This window comes from Epithele typhae, assembly GCF_022376455.1.
Source record: "Epithele typhae strain CBS 203.58 chromosome Unknown BXZ73scaffold_423, whole genome shotgun sequence".
NCBI lineage: Eukaryota > Fungi > Basidiomycota > Agaricomycetes > Polyporales > Epitheliaceae > Epithele > Epithele typhae.
Genome location: NW_025954614.1, coordinates 1 through 19,551, shown reverse-complemented (window position 1 = coordinate 19,551; position 19,551 = coordinate 1). Strand labels below are relative to the sequence as shown.

The 19,551-nt window shown below is 61.3% G+C and overlaps 5 protein-coding genes across 5 annotated transcripts; all 5 read left to right on the top strand.

Moving 5' to 3' along the window:
* Positions 1-2,709: 2,709 nt before the first annotated feature.
* On the top strand, positions 2,710-3,939 carry BXZ73DRAFT_110817 (uncharacterized protein; the record flags this gene model as incomplete). The annotated part of the gene is made up of 3 exons (XM_048017363.1): positions 2,710-2,856; positions 2,904-3,024; positions 3,086-3,939. 3 exons carry the CDS (start codon positions 2,710-2,712, stop codon positions 3,937-3,939), a joined length of 1,122 nt encoding a protein of 373 aa, XP_047870596.1.
* Positions 3,940-8,609: 4,670 nt separating this feature from the next.
* BXZ73DRAFT_85054 (uncharacterized protein) lies at positions 8,610-10,043 on the top strand (the record flags this gene model as incomplete). The annotated part of the gene is made up of 3 exons (XM_048024002.1): positions 8,610-8,723; positions 8,771-8,894; positions 8,953-10,043. 3 exons carry the CDS (start codon positions 8,610-8,612, stop codon positions 10,041-10,043), a joined length of 1,329 nt encoding a protein of 442 aa, XP_047870595.1.
* A 698-nt stretch (positions 10,044-10,741) lies between these two features.
* BXZ73DRAFT_110813 (uncharacterized protein) lies at positions 10,742-12,099 on the top strand (the record flags this gene model as incomplete). Its single annotated transcript, XM_048017362.1, has 4 exons — positions 10,742-10,747; positions 10,805-10,954; positions 11,002-11,131; positions 11,192-12,099. 4 exons carry the CDS (start codon positions 10,742-10,744, stop codon positions 12,097-12,099), a joined length of 1,194 nt encoding a protein of 397 aa, XP_047870594.1.
* A 956-nt stretch (positions 12,100-13,055) lies between these two features.
* On the top strand, positions 13,056-14,029 carry BXZ73DRAFT_110812 (uncharacterized protein; the record flags this gene model as incomplete). Its single annotated transcript, XM_048017361.1, has 4 exons — positions 13,056-13,139; positions 13,192-13,324; positions 13,481-13,767; positions 13,814-14,029. 4 exons carry the CDS (start codon positions 13,056-13,058, stop codon positions 14,027-14,029), a joined length of 720 nt encoding a protein of 239 aa, XP_047870593.1.
* A 2,125-nt stretch (positions 14,030-16,154) lies between these two features.
* On the top strand, positions 16,155-19,535 carry BXZ73DRAFT_85051 (uncharacterized protein; the record flags this gene model as incomplete). The annotated part of the gene is made up of 8 exons (XM_048024001.1): positions 16,155-16,373; positions 16,421-16,547; positions 16,616-17,266; positions 17,307-17,519; positions 18,089-18,212; positions 18,406-18,694; positions 18,743-18,872; positions 18,938-19,535. Coding segments are annotated over 8 exons (2,351 nt in total), but the record flags the coding sequence as incomplete, so codon positions are not given.
* Between the last annotated feature and the right edge of the window lie 16 nt (positions 19,536-19,551).

Below are 19,551 nucleotides of genomic sequence, written 5' to 3'. Positions count from 1 at the left end.
GCCCTTTCATTCTCGGTCTCGATTTCGTACATTTTCGTGTCTCGGACTGTACATTGATCTGTCTACATACTCGCCCCGTGAGTCGAATGTACTTAGGCTCACGTTTTGCTTATTGATGGATAGTTTTTCACTCTCCCGCTTCGTCTGCGCGTGCTGTGTGCTCACCTCGCCTTCGCCTTCGCCTTCGCCAGCGCCGCGGCCTTCGACTTCGCCCACGCCCACGCTTTCGCCCACGACCTCGACCTTCCCTTCGCCTTCGCCAGCGCCGCGCGTGCGCGCGATCTCGTCTCTTCACCCCGCGTCTATTCCCTTCTCGTCCTCCTCGCGCTCACGCGATCCCCCGATCCATTCTCTCTTCGCGCTCGCTCCTCACGCGGCGCGTCGTATCTGTTCTCTTCGTTCACTCTCCGACTTCCCGCGTCTCACGCTTACTCGAGCTCGCTCACTCGCCCTCATCCCTTTCGACTCTTCGCAGAGTTGACTGCACATCACCGTTCACGCTAGCACACGCGCCGCCGCCCTACTCTCACCCCCCTCGCCCTCGCGCATCTCGTCTATTCCTCCGCTCGTACCCATCGCGACCCGCCCAAGAGTACTTATGGATTGACACTCCATCATCGTAGTACAGCAGCGCACACGGCCGCTCCACAGCGCTCTCCGTACCCGCTTGTGGTCTTCACGCACGACCTCGATCTCCACCACTCCTAACCTAAGTCCTTTCAGATACCCTCACTCCAGAGAGCCCGCCGTATGTCTAGGCACTGAATGGACAGCTGAGCGACTAGTAGGCCCGTGGCCTGTTCTAACGCAGAGGCGAAGGAGGTTCACCGGGACGTGGCAGACTAGAACGCGAGCAAAGGGAAGAGAAATAGCGCGGGACTCGGGCGCCCAGCGTCGTCTGCTCTGGAATTTTGTTTTCCAACGGATGGGGCAAACGGATGGCTACATACGTAGATAGATACGAGAAAGAAAATACAAAGAAACAGATTCTGGGTGGGCACAGTGGAGGGTAGCTCGAAAATCCTCGACTCGCGTGTGGCAGCAGCACGGAAAGGTGTCAGCAGTACTGAGACGGGACGAGCGCGAGGGAACCGGACCTGCTCATCCGGCAGCAGCACCGAAAGGTTGGGCTAGCACGGAGCCGCCTCGCGCCCTTCGACGTCTGCCCGGTGAGAGCGCCTCGTGCCGCGTGTGCCGCAGGCTCATCGGGCGACCGTCAGGGGTCGTGGACCCGGGCTGTGGAGGAGGAGGAGGAGGTTGGTGACTTCAGCCCCTCAAGCAATGCCGTGACACCGCTAGTGGCGTGGGGCGGAGACGCGTCGGAACGCGGGGAGGAGGAGGAGGCGGGTGATTATGTCACTTAGCGGGGAGCACCGCGTCATGGCGCGCGCGCGCCTCGGAGGCACATGGTGGTGCGCGGCGGCTAGGTGAGCATAGCGTGCTCTGAGGACGAAATGTCGCTGCAACGCGTTGGTCCGTGCTGGTCGAAAGCGGAGGTGAGCGTTGAGCGGCGCCGTCGTCCGCGCTCGTCCGGTTGGGTACGGGTTGGTGCCGGGCCGCTGCCCGCGCGATTCAACTTGTGTAAACCCCAGTTTAAACCACGATAAAACAGAGGTCGACACAAAGCCAGTGGCTCCGAATACGTACCATGTGCCCGCGCGCACGTGCCATGTGTCCGCGCGCGGCGCCATCGACACTGACAATTTGTCAGCGAAGGCTCGATATGTGTTGGTAGGATCCTTCACAGGAGTAGGGCGCACCTGACGGGCCGACGGACGTGTTTGGTGATTACATGCACCGCGGTGCATACAGACCCCGCGGGCAATGGTGGGGCTAACTTCTACCGAACCCGCGCCGAGCGCTGTGCTTTCCATGCCAGGACGTGGAGCCTATACTATCCCTGCTGCGGACACAGAGGAGAGTGATGCGTGATGCCGGCCACAATGGCGGACGCAGATGCGGACACACCCTACCTCGCCGAGCGCATCGGCAGCTGTAAGGTAAAGGACTCACGCACCTAGGACAGGACAGCGCGGACTCAGGCCCACGCGTCGAGACAAGCACGACGACAGGCATCCGCGATCGTGCGCGCGCGCAGCTACCATCTTCTCCGTTCGCGCCGGATAGTTGGCGCCTCTTCATTTCTCACTTCGCGATCTCTCCCTTGGATAGATCTCTCCGTGTGGTTACTCAGACGATGGAGGCTGGCTTACGTTATCAGCTACTGTACAGTTCTGGCTACGGACCATTCACTACTCATCTTCGTGTGCTGGAGGCTCTCGTGTTTCGTCTCTACTCGACCCGCGTCTATCTCACGACACTCTCTCGACACTCTCGACGCGATGCCGAGTCGGCGGACTCACAGCAGCACGCACCCGCACCAAGACAGTACTAGGTCGCTCCTGCACCCACGCGAGTTAGAGTCGCGCGGAAGACATTACCACGTAATGTCATGTTGCGTGACTTCCACTGGGCGTTAGGGTGAGGCCGAGGAAGCACCAGTGGTGACGGCCCGGAGTGGTCGGGCCGCACCTTGGATTCTTTGGACGCTCGCGCTACGCTTCTCCTTGGACCCTTTGTGCACGTGTTCCTCGCCTAACCGGCGAACTTGGGTTGGGGTCGTTTTCCCCCGAACCTCTTTTTGCTCTCTACTCCCGCCACGCCCTCTCCTCGCTGTCCATCGCCCACTCGTCCCCGCCCTGCCACGCGATGTCTTCCTCCTCGCACCCCCAGTCGCCTTCCGTCGTCCCTCCCCCCGCGCCCTTGCCTATCCCTGAAAGTCTCCGCTACAGCTCAACCGCGGTCAATGGACGGGTACCGCCACCCGGCCCCAGTCGCTGGGTGCTAGCAGGCCTCGTACGTGCCCACCCAAACGTTTCCCGCTCTGTGCTGACTAATACCAGTGCGACATTTGCGCTGGAAGCTTTGGTTCGTGCACGGAAGGCCCACAACCTGGTCAGTGCACCACTTGCGATGTCGGGCAGTGCACCGTCTATGGTATCCGCGCGGACGGCGCGTTCATAGGTGAGTCCGGTTGCCCTTATCCCGCGTTTACCCCCATCCCTAATTCCATGGTTTGGTTTAGTGCCGAGGGTCGGGTTTGTAGGATGGCTCGAGAAAAACCGTATCGAGATCCTCACCGGCCTCCCCGAGCATGTACATATCATCGCGCAGGGTGTGGCCGACTTCACGCTCACTTGGCTCACCCAAGAAGAGCTCTACCCCGCACCAGGCCACAACCCTGCTGTCGACCGCCCCTTTCCCGACTTGCGGTCGTACACCGCGTCCACCAAGTGGGATCGACAGGGTGCGCGCGACTACGCCACCCGGGTTCTGTTCCACAAGCTTAACGTCAAGAAACCAACGGTCTTCGGCAGCGTACGTAGCTGGTGGGATGAGCTGCCCACATCCGAGTTTGAGCACAGTTGGAGCCGACGACCTTGGAATCTCACTTACCGAGGTATGCGCACGTTCCCCGCTCCCGCCGCGCCTCCCGCTCCCGCTGCTCCTGCCCCACCCACTTCGGCTGCCCAGAAGCGCAAGTCACGCGCGACGTCCGACAAGGCTAAGACCGTGTCGCGTACGGTGACTACCCGATCGCGCACAGCTGCTATGCACAACGCCTCCGCCGCTGGACCATCGAATCCGCGGAAGCGCAAACAGGCGGCCCGCGGCAACGAGGCGGACGAGGAGCAGGAAATCTCCAACCCCAGGAAGGCCGCGCGGACGTCCGGATCGGTGACGGACCCGGACCCTGTCCCTCCCACCATCCCCGTCCTCGACGGGCTTAGGCTTATGGCGACACTCCAGGACGTCCACGCCAAGGGAGATGTGGCCACGTGGATCGAGGCCCACAGGCTCGTCAGCAACCTCGCCACAGATTTCAGCCGCCTCGCTGATTTCATGGCCACCCACTTGCCGAAGAACACCGAGAAGTAGGGGTCGTAGGCGACGTGTAGGGTGGGCGCGCGCAGTCGCGGTTGCTCGCGTTGAGTTCCGGCGCGCGTCCAGGCGCGAGGCTCATGTGTACCCAGTTTACTTACATGGCAAGCCGTGTGTTTCTTTTTCCCGCTATTGATTGGCTTTTTTGGTGTTCAGTCGTGCAAGGGATTGAATCTGAAGGCTACTCATCAAAACACGAAGCAGGCACAGCTTTCGCTGTGGGCACTCGGAACAGCAGTAGCCCGTCGGCAGGTGCGGATGCATCCGCGGTCTGTTCCATATCTTCTCGCGCTGCCATCCCCGCCGGCGCCTTTTCCCTCTCCTCCTTCCGATCACCTCGCCCACGTTGCCTACCTCGCCGGTGTCTCGCACACGCGCCGTCCGTCTCGCCCGCCTCGCCGCCTTGCCCGCATTTCCCGCCTGGCCCGTCGCGCACTCACCCGCCTCGCCATTACTCACCTCGCTCTTGTGCTCCCTTCGCCTCGACTGCCACCACCTTCTCCCTCCTGGTCTCAAGATCCCCTCGCATGGCCTCCACGATGTGCTCTCGTCGCGGCCTCGCCACCCCTCATTATTTTTGGGACTGTGGAGAAGCCTGAAACGCGACCAGCTGGACGACTCGGCGGACTTTTGGAAGGAGACAGAAGGATACACGGTATCGCAGCTGGCTGGGAGTCGTCCTACGTCGTCCTCTCGCGCGCACATGCCAACACCGCTGTCCTCTATGGACACGGACAGCCCCAGTGCACTAGGCGTCGGAGGCGCAGACGCGACCTTGTCAACCCCATCCGCGCTCCGGACGTACAATGTCCCTCTCCGACTCCTCTCCGACTTAGACCACAAAGACGCCTCCAAGTCCTCTTCCTCCAAACGGACCCGCACCACTTCATCGCCCACGTCCGCGCGATGCGCACCGACGGGGCCCACTCGATGCGCCCGCACCGTTCTCTCGCCCGCCCACGCGGGTCTCGGTGCCGACGCACGCGCTCTCACACTCGCGCTCGGACAGGTACAATCTGTCTTCGTCCACCAGGACGGCACCCTCGGCGCGATGGGTACGACGCAAAAGAACCTGCCGTCTCGCCCACATCTCGCACCCATGTCACCACGTCACCCCCGTTCGCCCGCGTCGCTGGCATCTTCCGCGCCGCCCACGTCTCCCTCCTCGCGCCGGCACCTCCCGCATCCCGCACCTAGCCCGTCTCGCCCCTTGCCCACATCACCTGCCTCGCCCGCCTCGCCTCACCCACCTCGATCTTGCCCGTTTTCCCCTCGCCCGTGTCTCCCTTCCCCTCACCCGCATCGCCCTCGCCCTCAACCACCTCGCACGCCTCGCGCCCGCATCGCACACCTTGCCTATATCGCCCACGATTCCACTTCGTCTGCGTCGCCCACTTCACCTCCGTCTTGCCCCCATGTCGCCCGCGTTCACCCCCGCGTCGCCTGTGTTCGCTCACATTTCGCCCCATCCGCGTCGCCCGTCTCGCCCGTCTCGCTTGCGTCACTACTCTGGTGAGTCCCCCACTTCATCCTCTACGGTCTGCGCCTCGCCCACCGCCTCCCCAGGCCCCGGCCGCACCACCATCCCCACAATTAGCATGTGTCAAAAGACGTGCACGGGGAAGTTGCCATTCCACCGGCATGGTCGTGTCGCAGCGTCGTTGCTGCCGTTGATGTGCATCCACCGCCGCTGGTACTACGTGCACGCGTCCATCAGACGCCCGCGCGAGCTCCGCGCCCTCGCGCCTGGCACATCCTCGTCCCTCGCATCCTCGACCCTCGTCCCTACGGAACGCCACACCGACCCCCTCGATCGTTCCGGCTTGATGTTTAGCTACCTATTCACACTTTTTTCTTCTCCTTTTCGTCCTCTCGTATCCCTCATTCCACGGCCTCCATGGTCAGCCACGCTCGTTGCCCCGCTCCGCCACTCGTTTCTCTTATTTTCCGGACACTTGCCATGACACCCAGATTTGTAGATACGTTTCGGGTGCTTGTTTTTGTCGTAGTCACGCCCTCGCGCCGGCCGCATTTAGACTCGACTCGCACTGGTTGCTATTCAGTTCATTTCCCTCGCATTTCTGTGCGTGCGTCGTGTGCTCACTCCTCGACTTTGCCTCTACTCGACCTCGTATCGTCTCATATCGTCTTCGTCACTCATCTTCATCGTACACGCCGCCTATCGACTATCGCCCTCGCCCGTCGCCTATCGCCCGTCGCCCATCGTCCATCGTCCACCGCCTTCGTAGCGCCCGTGCGCGCCCCTCGTCCACGTCTAGCTTCTCTTCCTCTCCTCTCCTCTCCTCCGCGTTCGCGCATTCCGTCCCCTTCCTCCTCCACGACACCCTCGGATGTTCTGTCCCCTGGTGTTCGTTCACTCGCACAACGTCCCGCGTCTCACGCCTACACGGACTCGACCTCGGCCCTCACCCCTTGTCGACTCTTACCCGAGTCGGCATCACCGTATCGCAAATCTCACCGCGACGTCTTGCTAGAATCTCCCGCGCCACTCTCCCTGCGCTGCAGCCCTCGTTCGTGGTCTCTTCCTCGCTCCTTCCTGTTGCATTGCGCGTGATTTTTTGTCGCCCACAGTGCGCTACCAGGTTGTGCGCGCTTAGGTTGTTCCCGTCGCCGCGCCACTGCCCGCAGCCTCACGTCTTCATCCTCGCCCTCTCCCGCACCACCGACCTCGAACTCGCCCACGGCGCCGCATAAACCCTCACCCTCATTCGCACCCTCGCGCAAGTTACTCGCTGTTCTCTGTGTGTATTGCCTATCTCGCCTACACCCGCAATCTCCACACTGCTGCGCACCATTGCCCTCCTCCTCCCCATCCTCCTTGTTAAGGACGTAGCGGCGGTACTCGGTAGGGCGTCTGGCAGACGATAAGGTCAGCTTCCTCACGCGCGCGGGTAGCAGCAAGATGCGTGAGGAAGCCGGACGAGCCCCCACCAGTATATCTGGATGCGGGGACTCTCCAAACGGGAGTGATCGACGCTCGCGCGCCCAGGCCACGCGAGCGCTCATTAGTCCTAAGCCGGCAAAGTCCATGGCCGGTCCTCCCCGGCCCGGCCCGTCAGCCGCCCCGAGAACGCGCTGACCCATTCCGCTACGCGCGTGCGCTGCACACGCGACGACCACAACACTCCTTACCACCCGCCTTCCCGGCAGCCCCTGGAACACACTCAACACGCTGAGAGCATCCACCCGGACGTTATCGGCACAGAGATTAGAGTCTTGGATCCGCGGCGATCTACCACAGGCCCGCTCCCCTCTGGTGAGTCGCCCCTCTCGTGTTCTTGCCTTGCCCACCCCTACCAGAGCCCGAACCACGTCTGTGACGTGCTCCCCGCCGCGAGCACATCCAAACGAACATGCTGTGCGAACGATCGCGCGCGCCGCGGTGCGCCGTAGTTATTGCCATGTTGCCTACCTCCTTGGATGCGAATCCGTTTTCCAGGGTCTTGTGGCCTCCCTTTGCCTTGGTGAGTCCACTCTCAGGTCGTCTCCTCCGCCCTTTGCATCGAAAGTCGTTCCCGCTCCCAACCCGCTCCCTGCTACACTGCAAGTTACCCGATGGAGAAGAAACCCCCTCCGTGCTCATCCACGCCTCTCCATCGATACCCTCGACTCCATCCCGTCCCCACCCATGGGCGCATCCTCGAGCAGGAGAGATCTTCTCGGTGGCCAGTACAGGAACACACCTCCACGAGTCTCCCCTGCGTGAGTTCCGTCGTGCGCCCGATCTCTCCCCGCGTTACATCCCTCTCCCTCTCCCTCTAAGAAAAACGACCGGACGCCGCCCACGCTCCGCCGAGGAGGCCTCACACGCAAGTGCGATCGCGGAACATTCATATCTCGTGCGGCCCTCGCAACACGACCTCTGCAAACCACCTCGACGGGCTCACGCCCCTTGACCGCGCGCTGAGCGACCTGCCTTCTCCCCACCGACCCCAAGGGCCCTCGCGCTCACCCCTACGCGCCGCTGACTCCGCATTGTCGCCTTTCCAATGGAAGTTCCCGCGCGCGCGCCCATGCTCATGCCCCCCATCAAGTTCGAGCGCGTCCCACCGCTCGCTGCGCTCGTCGTGCGCGCTGGCCCCTCCGACCAGCGTACGCACGTTACCCTCACCTATCTCGCCATTGCGCTACTGCCGCGTCACACACAGTCTCGCTCTTGCTCGTCTCCCTCTAGCCCGCCCCTCGCCCGTCTCGCCCTCACCCTCACCTACCCCGCACGCCCGCGTATCCACCTCGTCCGCATCGTTAGCCTCACCCCCGTCTCGCCCCCGCATCACCCACGTGTTACTTTCTGAAGTCACCCTAGCACAATAGTATATTATTTATTCTTACGCTTTGCACATATATTTGCTTTACACTCGGCACACGTATGACATGGAATGGGGCAGCCCGACGGCATGTGGCCTGCAAGATGACATAGCCAACTGCTCGGGCACGCGAAAGCGCTATTTTCTGATGTCAAGAAGTCTCGCGTGGCATCTCGGTCTTCGGAAGTAGCCGTATATGCATGGCCTTCTGATTGTGGCCTGATTATTGTTGTGCGTCGCTTCCCACGATCGCTCTATCGCCATCCTTCGTCTCCACCCCCCGCCCACACCTCTGCCCACACGCGCAGCCGTCCTCACCCCCTCAACATCTCGCGCAACATGTCCGACACCATCCACGGGTCTACCCCAGTGCCCGTCAGCTTCTTCGTCAAGGCGGTGCAATGGCTGCCGCCGCCGCCCTGTGGAGAACCGATCTGGGTCTTGGACCGCCGGGTAGGCCTCTTCATCGTCTATCCTCACGCCGCACTAACGTTTCAAAGTGCGATTACTGCGTAAAGGATAAGCAGGGCCATTGCCACGACTCCCTGGTCCAGGGTCATTGCCACCGCTGCCTCCACCGCGACTGCACGCTCTGGGGCTTCCGCTGCGATGGCGCGTTCATCCGTGAGTTCGCAATTCTTCTCGCGCGATTTCCCCCCCCTCACTGCACTTTCTCGGGCAGTCCCGAACGTCGGTTTCGTCGGCTGGTTTGGGCGCGACACCATCCACATCCGCGATGACCTCCCGCCCATACCGGACGTCGTCGCCCAGGGCGCAGCCGACTTCGTCCTCACCTGGTTCAGGGAGATGGATTACACCAAGATCCCCGAGGCCGGAGTACTCTTCGACTGCCCCTTTCCCAACATCACCTCTTACATGGTGCACGAAAAGTGGGACCGCCTCGCCGCGCGCCGCCTCGCCGCCGCCGTCGTTTTCCGTGCTGCCGATGCTATCACACCCATGATCTTCGGCAGCATTCAAGAGCAATGGGTACAGGGGCCATTCGTTGGTGAAGAGCACAGCTGGAAGGTCATCCTGCATGGGACTTCTTATCGAAAGGCACGCGAGGATGTGATCGGAAGCCCCGTCGCCACACCTCCACCCGCACCCGCCGCCCCTCCCGCCGCCCCCGCCAGCACCGCAAGTGGCCGACAGCGCGCGTCCGCGGCATCATCCCGCTCGGTCTCGCGCGGCAAACGTCACTCGGCGTCGACCTCTGCACGCGCTTCGACCTCTGCACGCGCTTCGACCTCTGCACGCGCTTCGACCTCTGCACGCGCTTCGACCTCTGCACGCGCTTCGACCTCTGCACGCGCTTCGACCTCTGCACGCGCTTCGACCTCTGCGCCCCCTAAGCGCAATCCTTTGCCCTTGTCCACCTTGGGCAGCGCCTCCCCCGCACCTCCATCCACCAAGCGCAAGCGCAAGCTCGATGACCCTGACGACCGCGACGACTCCCGCTCCAGGAAGTCCGCGCGCTCATCCAGGTCCGCCGAGGATCGTTCATACCCCCTCCCCACTCTCCCCGACCTCTCGCTCTTGCCAGGGCTCAACATGGAGGAGCTTCTCGCCTCCGCCCGCTACGTCCACGCTGCCGATGACGCCGTCCGCTGGACGCAGTTGCGGGGGATCATGAACATGCTGGCGCTCCACGCCTCAGGCCTCGCCACCACCACGTCGAGACTGGCTAAGTGGGCGGAAGAGAATGCGCCCCCCTCGACCTGTGTCGACACGCCGACATCCTCCGAAGAAGGCGACCACATGGACACTTAGGTCAACAATGCGCGAAACGACGACGACGAGGGTGACATGAGTGAGGAGTAGGTGCGCCTTTGTACGCCCGCGTCTCTGCGCCCACGTCTCTGCACCCACGCTTGTCCGCGTCCATCCGTACATCTCGGTCTCTCCGCGCCCGCATCTTCCTCGCCCGCTCCGGTCCCCCATCGTCTCTGCGCGCCCCTGCCCCGCATCTTCCACGCTCCGCTCGTCCTCGCTCGTCCTCGCTCCTCCCCGCCCCATGTCCATCTCCTTGTCCCCGCGCCTGCTCCGCACCCCTTCATCGCTACATGTCCCCAACCCTGCATCCGTCCCAGTCGCCCCCATACACGCCACGCACGGCGGCGGGCGTCTTTCTTGATGTACTCTTAAATGCTGTTGTTCAATATGACATGTACTTATAAGAATACGAGCCCGTTTTCCTAACGAACTCCTTTGAAGAAGCGACACCACGTGTTTGTGAGGGTGTGCGCTACGTACGGAAACCAAAGAATAGCATCGGTCCCTATATACCAAGGTGGTCCTGTGCTCAATCGTCACTCGTTCAACGCGCGGGCGCGGACGTCCACCTAGGGAATCTGACAGCGCGGGGCCCGCGCATTGATCGAATCTCGCGTGACCACCCGGGATTTCACAGCCTTCCGATCGTGGACCGATCTCATGCTATGTATCGCTTTGCTTGCGCGCGTATGGTTATGTTTGTACATCGCTTCCCCGCGACTGCTATCTCGCGCTATCTATCGCCCTCCTCCGTGCAGGACCCCGCCCCCAAGTTCCTTCACCGACTCATCCTCCTCTATATCTTCTTCCTCATGCCCATCGCTGTGCCCGACACCTTCGTTGATGAAGAGATCGAAGTGCTGCCACCCCCGCCCTGTGGAGACCCGACCTGGGTCTCAGACCGCGAGGTAAACCCCATCATTTGCTATCCTCGCACTGCGCTCACGTCTATCAGTGCGACGCCTGCATTAAGGACAACGTTACTTGCCGCAAGATCCAGGACATGGGGGGCCCTTGCCTCCAGTGCCGCGACTGCGACCGCGATTGCACGTTATGGGGCCTCCGCCATGACGGCGCGTTCATCGGTGTGTCCCTTTTCTCCTCTTCTCCCCATATACCCTCCCTCACCACACTTGCTCCGGCAGTTCCGAATGCGGGATTTGTGGGATGGTTAGCCCACTCAACGATCCGCATCCGCGCTGACCTCCCGCCCATCTTGGATGCCGTTGCCCAGGGCGCCGCCGACTACACTCTCACCTGGCTCAGGGGGCTCGACTTCACCGTCATCCCCGAGGCCGAAGCACTCTTCAACTGCCCTTTTCCCAACATCCCCTCTTACGCGGTGTACGAAAAGTGGGACCGACGGGACGCGCGCGACCTCGCCACCGCCATCGTGTTCCGCGACCTTAGGCAAAAGGCCCGCGAAGATCTGCAGCCGTTGGTCCTCGGGAGCATCCAGGAAGACTGGATCAAGCTGCCCCAGGTGGAAGATGACCACAACTGGTTGTTCATATCGCCAGGCATGTCTTGGCGTAGTTACCGCTTGGACCCCATCCCTCCCACCGCGCCTCCCACCACTCCTTCAGCCGCGCCCTCGCACGTTCCTCCTCTCGCACCCACTGTCCCTGCCGCCGCCGTTCGCCCTCCCCCCGTCGCAAGTGGGCGCATTTCACGCACCGCATCTTCCCGCTCGGTCCCGCACCGTACGACGCACGATAAACGGCGGCCCGCGTCGACCTCCGCGACCTCCGCGCGTGCGTCCGCATCTGTGCGCCCGTCGACCCGCGCGTCCAGGTCCGCACTCGTCTCTTCCGCTCTCCAGTCCACCTCTGCGCGCGTGTCTACGTCCACACGCCCGTCCTATTCCGCACGTACAGAAGACGCTGTCCGCTGGATGGGGTTCGAGGGGATCACTTACCTTCTGGCGTCCCACGCCTCAGGCCTTGCCACCGAGGTGGAGAAGCTGGCTAAGTGGGCGGATAAGAACGCGCCCGGCGCGTCCCTCGCCGACACGCCGACATCCTCCGAAGAAGGCGACCACATGGACACTTAGGTCAACAATGCGCGAAACGACGACGACGAGGGTGACATGAGTGAGGAGTAGGTGCGCCTTTGTACGCCCGCGTCTCTGCGCCCACGTCTCTGCACCCACGCTTGTCCGCGTCCATCCGTACATCTCGGTCTCTCCGCGCCCGCATCTTCCTCGCCCGCTCGTCCCGCTTGTCCGCGCGCACGTGTCCGTCTTTCCACTCCCGCCCTCCCCCGCCCCCGCATCTTCCCCGCCCGATCGTCCCCGCACGTCCCCCACGCGCGTCTCCCCGCCCCCCCCATCGTTGTACGCCCCCACGCCCGCTATCCCCACGCCCGCACCCATGTCGCGCATAAAAGTGGGCGCTTTTTGATGTACTCGTATACGTTGTTGCTCGACATGTCACGTAGTTCTGAAATTACAATCTTGTTTTTCTTCCTCAACCATCGTTGCAGCAGTATCAATTCACGCGCGGGCATCCGCGCGTTGAACTAAGATACAGAATATCACTACATCGCGCGTGAGCCATCGTTAGGGGATCCGCGCGTCGAACCATCGGTTCACGCGTTGACTTACGGACATGTTGACCTATCAATGCAAGCACGGGCACCCGCGCATTTCCTCCCGATCGCTTAACGTTATAGAGAGGAAAGGACCGATCATTCAATGTTCTTACGTAGGCACATTCCGGCACGAGTTCAGAAACCACCACGACCCCGTGACCCAAGTATTTCGTTTTGTGCGCCAAACGCACTTAGCGCTCCGCGCTCACCGTCCAGCTTCCCATTCCGTTTCGCCTCGCCTCGCCTCGCTCTTTCCTCCCAACCACCACTATCACCGCCCTCGACTATCCGCCCCGCTCCGGTTCCCACCTCCTTCTTCTCTGCTATCCACACACGACGATCCCCCATGGCTTCCTCCGCGACCTCAACCTCCCCCGAGCTCCCCACTCCGTGCTCTTGCCCGCTTGACGTCCCCCCATGAACGTCCCTGTAGGCATCACGACGATGGAGAAGAGCAACCACCCGACGCCTCCCTGCGCGCGCATTCGGTTGGACTTTGCAGTCCAAGGTTAGTCCGTCGCTCCCATGTCCCTTCGCTGCTCAGTCTATACAGTGCGATGACTGTCTCGACCGCAAGATCAGTGGATGCTCGGGCAACGGCATCGGCGCGCGCCGGCAATGCACGCGCGCGTCCGCGGGGGACTCCTGCACCACCTACGGCATCCGCGGTGACTGTGCGCTCATTCGTAAGTCCTGTTATGGCCTGCTCCGCCTATCCGTTTACGAGCATCGGCGCGCACCCGCAACGGACGTCTTAGCATACGATCACCGCAGCCACTAATTAGTGTACATGGTTTATATGCCCGCCTCCGCATCCCTGCCTCGGCACGCGATTGCCTCAGGCTCCCTCGTCATCCCCCGCCTTTCCTTCCCTCCCGCTCTGCGAGCCAACGAGGACACTCGCGCTTCTACACTACCGTCCTTACACGCTTACGCCACCCGTACCCGCCTAATCGACACCCTCTCCCGCGCACGTGCGCCTACCCTTGTCCGCGCCCGCTCGACCTCGCCCGCGCTCCCGCGATCCCGCGCGCGCGACCACAACAAGTCCTCCTTTAGGTTAGGTTTTTCCCCCAACCCACCGGCTGAGCGCGACAATTTCGGCAGTGCCGCGCGTCAGCTTCGTCGGGTGATTCCTGGGTGTCGGGTTCCGCGTCATCGCGGACTTCCCCAAGACCACCGAGATCGTCGCCCAGGGCGCGATCGACTACATCCTCACATGGCTCGCGGAAGAAGACTTCGAGATCGCGCCCGGCTGCAAGAGCCTCCTCTTGTCGCCCTTCCCTCACATCCGCTCCTATCCCGTGTACGCGAAGTGGGACCGCAAGCAAGCGCGCGCGCTCGCCGCCGCCGCCGCCGCCGCCTTCTACGGCGGCCCCGACAAAGAATAGAAGATGATGCTCGGTTCCAAAAAGGTGTGGTGGGTTGCGATGCCCCAGCCACACGAAGAACACGAATGGTTCCTCCGCATCCGCGAGGATCGTAAGTCGTACCGCACCATTCGCAAAGGCATCAAAGTCTTGCACACCCCCGCTCGCGCTCGCAAGCTTGCGCCCGCTTCCACGCACTCCGCCGCGACTGTGACCGCGACTGCCGCGACCGGCTCCACCGCCGCGACCGCCTCGCCACGCAAGCGCGAACACGGCGGCGGCGGCGGCGGCAACGCGCCCCCCCGCAAGACCCGCAGGCTGTCCGCGACGCACCGCGGCGTCATTACCCACGTCCCTGATCAGCCCGCCCCAGAGGACACAGCGCTCCTGTTGTCCCTCCAGCATGCACGTTCCAATGCGAGCGTCTCGGACGAGGTGCCACGAGCCTTACGCCCACCTCCGCGCTCGACCCCCTTCGCCAATTGCTCGCCACCAATGTGGTCGGCGCCACGGGCGTGGCGCGCGTCTCTACCCTAGACAGCCTGCGCCAGTGGATTCGCGATCAATTCGCGATGACGAGGACGCGTAGGTGTTAGTTAGTCAGTTTTTGTTGGCTGATTTGGTTACTTCATGTAGTTACATAGTTTGCATCTCATCTCTTGTAGTCACATAGTTTGCCTCATCACTTGTATCAGTACTGCTAATGATTTCTAGTCTTTTGTGTGATATGGAGTGATAATTTCACCTCTTAAGGTCCTTTACAGCACGAGTGCGGATGTCCGCACGTTTGAGCACTTGGTGGTGAGCCCCCGCTCTTGGTAACACACCTAACTGCCCATATGCTGCCTCGTCACTCCTAACCTAACCTAACCTTGCATACATTGAATGTCCCTCCACATGCATCGAACACCGCGGGCACCACGGCATGATGTCATATCACATGGCTGCCACATGATGTCCGCAGTTAAGCGTGCATTCATCACCTTCCGATTGTTGTGTTCCCTATTTGTTGTTGTGTTGCTCCATTTGTTTGTACACATGTGACATTGTGTGCTTCGTGCTTCTAGGCAAACTCTAAATTGCACCAGGGCACCTAAGTGCCCACGTGACTTTAATATGATGTCCGGAGTTTCCCGTTCCTTATCCCACATCAGATCATTGTGCACATCTGGCATTGTATGCTTGTGGCTTTGAGGCAAACTACTTCTTGTGCACATATGCGCACACAGCCACACATTCACATGCACCTGCACAAAGTGCACACACACCTGTGCTCTCAAGTGCTGCACTCCCTTTATTCGAAGGTGGGAGCGCATGTGATCTACACCGATGGACTTCCATTCTTATATAGGGGCACATTGACACCTGCTCCACTTACTCATATGATTGTCACTCTAGTGCACCAATTCCTGCCAACCTAACCTGGAGCTAATAGACTACTAACCATTCATTGAGGAATGTGCAGAACTCATGCTAAAAGCCTAAAAGAATGTTGAATCCGTCAACCCCCAAGGGGTTACTACCCCAACTAGCAAGTTCATAAGCTTTTGCTCTCACTTCCTATCTGGTCGATACCCTTTCAATCCTTACTACAGGTTCATTATTATTGTTCAGCCTTCCTATTCTGAGATCCCATTGCACATCCAATGAGCCATATCAATCTGTTCTCACTCACACTAATGTTTGGTGTAGCCCTTTTTCACACCTGAAGGCTTACTAGAGGCTTTCTCAAACCCTATGAAAAGGAAATCTCAGGGAGAGGACAATAACTGCACACATTACTACAAAAGGAGAAAGTGCACAAGCACCCTTAGGAGGTGGGTGACATGGAGGTGAGGGAGACGGAGGAGGGTGTGCAAGCGCAGGAGGGCGAGGCGCAGGAGGGCAGTGCGGAGGCGGGCGCAGTGGCGAGGTAAACGAAGTAGACGAGGAGCAGCGCCAGCACGCTCATAATCTTTCCTTCCAGCTTTATAACGCGCGCGGGCACCCGAACATTCACGTATGTAATCCACTGCGGAAATAAGATAGCGGAGGCCGCGGCTTGATCTAATCTCACGTGGCGTCTTGGTGTCCGGAGGTTGACGTATATTCACGCCTTCCGACCCGAACTCGTCATCTGTTTTGCTTTGCTTGCGCACGTGTGGCTATGTTTGCATCTAGCTTCCCCACGATCGCTATTTTGCGATATCTCCTCCTCCTCCTCCTCCTCCGCCTCGCACACAGCCCTCAAATTTCCACACTCACTTCATCCTCCCTCATTTCCTTCCCCATGCCCATCCCTGTGCCCGACACCTTCATCGACAAAGTTATCACGTGGCTGCCGCCGCCACCCTGCAAAGACCCGATCTGGATATTGGATCGCGAAGTAAGCGTCTTTCTCACCTATCATCGCGTCGCGCTCACGTCTCTCAGTGCGACGATTGCGTCAAAGCCAAGAAGGGCATTTGCAGCGACGCCTTGGAGGTAGACGACTCTTGCAGCCACTGCCTCACCCGCGACTGCACGACGTGGGGACTCCGCTGCGACGGCGCGTTCATCGGTGAGTACTCAATTTTTCCCTGAGTCTCCCCCTCCTCAACACACTTGTTCGAGCAGTCCCGAAAATAGGGTTAGTCGGGTGGTTCCAGCGCGAAACCATCCACATCCGCTCCGACCTCCCGGACATCACGGACATCGTCGCCCAAGGCTCAGTGGACTACGCCCTCACCTGGCTCCGCGAACAGGACTTCACCACGATCCCCGAGGCCGCGGCGCTCTTCGACTCCCCCTTCCCGAACTACGCGTCCTACGCGGTGTTCGGGAAGTGGGACCGGCAGGGCGCGCGCCACCTCACCGCCAACGTCGTGTTCCGCAGCCGTGTTAACCGTACCCGCGAACGTGAGGCGTTGAAGACGTCGACGTCGTCGGCCTCAAAGACCCCGCCGCCACTCACCCAGACCCACCGCCACCTCCCGCCGCCCCAACCAGCACTGCGACTGGCCGACAGCGCACTTCACTCACCGCGTCGTCGCGCTCGGTCTCGCGCAGTACGCTCCACGGTGAACAGCGGTCTGTCTCGACTTCGGCGTCCATCTCGACCTCTTCGCGCGCATCCACCTCCGCGCGCCCTAAGCGCGCCCCCCATGCCCATGTCCACCTGGGTCCGCGCCTCCCCCGCACCTCCATCCACCAAGCGCAAGCGCAAGCTCGATGACCCTGACGACCGCGACGACTCCCGCTCCAGGAAGTCCGCGCGCTCATCCAGGTCCGCCGAGGATCGTTCATACCCCCACTCTCCCCGACCTCTCGCTCTTGCCAGGGCTCAACCTAGAGCAGTTTGCCGCCGCCGCCCGCACCGTCCACGCTGGTGGGGACGCTGTCCGCTGGGCGCAGTTCAATGAAATCACGCATAAGGTGGCTTACCACGCATCAAGCCTCGCGAAGACCTCCTCGGAGCTGGCTCAGTGGGTGGACAACAACGCGCCCCACGCGTCCCTGGTCGACACTCCGTCCGACGAGGCGTATATGCGTCGTGCGTCCGCTCCTTCGTCCCCGCTCCCCGCCTCCATCGTCCCCGCTTCCGTCTCCCTGCGCTTGCATCCGTGTCTCCGCGCCCCACTCGTCGCTACGCGTCCCCTCCACCGGACCATCTCCGTCCCCACACCCATGCCGCGCATGACCCGGGGGGTGTTTCTTGACGTACTTTTATATGATGTTGTTCGATATGTCGTGTGGCTCACAAATGCATTCTTGGTTTTTCTTGTAACAAGCTCTATCGTGCACGTATAATGGCGTGTGCTACGTGCGGGATTGAGTTCAAAGTGCCGAGAAAGGCGGCGTGATTTTCCTGAGGTCGAAGCGTGTGCTTCGTCGGCCGCACTGGAACAAAGGGATGTTGCGTCGGAGACTGGGAGCATCTACCCGCATATCTATACGGTATACGGACTAGGGACGAATCTGCGTATTTTAGTGTTTGTGCCGCTCATCGTCAATGCATGTGCACGCATGTGCTTTGAGCCATCGGCGTCGACGCAGATATGTAAACACAGTGAAATTTCGATGCGCGCGTCGATTAGCGCGTGTCGATCCATGATATAATAGGCACAATAATGTGCGCGGACATCCGCGCGTCGAATCATCGTTGCGCGCGGATATTCGTCGCACGCGCGGATACCCGCACGTTGAACCACAAACCAGGCACTGTCACAACATCGCGCGGACATCCGTGCGTCGAACCAAAGGCTCAAACATTGGCTCACGCATGCGTTGAATCATCAATGCGCGCGCAGGGATCCGCGCATGCCAGTACACTTCGCCATATGGATGGCAGTCACATGACGGCACGTGTACATTTGTCGGCACGAGTTCACGCGATCTCGTGACCGAGGCGTTTCGTTTCGTGCGCTGAATTCGCCTAGCGCTCCGCGTCTCGCTTCTCATGCGTCGCGTCTTCCTCTATTCCCAACCACCACCACCACCACCGACTCGCTCCTCCGCCTCACTATACCCGCCACCTACTCCCTGCCAACCTCGCGCAACGTTTTCCCTATGGCTTCCTCCTCCTCGACATCCGCCGCACTCACCACTCCACCCTCCTGCCCGCTTGATGTCGCCCCTATGAAAGTCCCTGAGGGCACCAAGACGGCGCAGATCAGCAACCACGCCACGCCACGGTGCGGGAGTATTCGCTGGACATTGCAGTCCAAGGTACGCCACTCTTCTCATACCCCCGCGCTGCTCACTCTGTATATACAGTGCGACGACTGCATCGACTGCGGCACCAGATGCTTGGGCAACGGCATTGGTGCATGCAAGCAGTGCTCCTCCGATTTCTCGGGCAACTCATGCACCATGTACGGCATCCGAGGGGACGGCGCTCTAATCCGTAAGTCCTCCCTCCCTTCCTGCATTTCCACCTACCCCATCGGCTGAGCGCGAGGCTTTCGACAGTGCCACGCGTTGGCTTCGTCGGGTGGTTCCTGGGCGTCGGGTTTCGCGTCATCGCGGACCTCCCCAAGACCACCGAGATCGTCGCCCAGGGCGCGATCGACTACATCCTCACATGGCTCGCGGAAGAAGACTTCGAGATCGCGCCCGGCTGCAAGAGCCTCCCCTCGTCGCCCTTCCCTCACATCCGCTCCTACCCCGCGTACGCGAAGTGGGACCGCAAGCAGGCGCGCGCGTTGGCCGCCGCCGTCGTCTTCTACGCCGGCCCCGACACTGAGTGCATCACCGTCCTCGGTTCCTCCAAGAGGTGGTGGCTAGCCATGCCCACCCCGGAGGAGGAACACGGCTGGTTCCTCCGCATCCGCGAGGATCGCAAGTCCTACCGCCCGATTCGGAAGGGTGTCAAAGTCCTGCCCGCGCCCGCGCCCGCGCCCCGCAAGCCCGCGCCCGCGCCCCGCAAGCCCGCGCCCGCGCCCCGCAAGCCCGCGCCCGCGCCCCGCAAGCCCGCGCCCGCGCCCCGCAAGCCCGCGCCCGCGCCCGCGTCTTCGCCCACCACTGCGACCGCGCCCGCGTCTTCGCCCACCACTGCGACCGCGCTCGCGTCTTCGCCCACCACT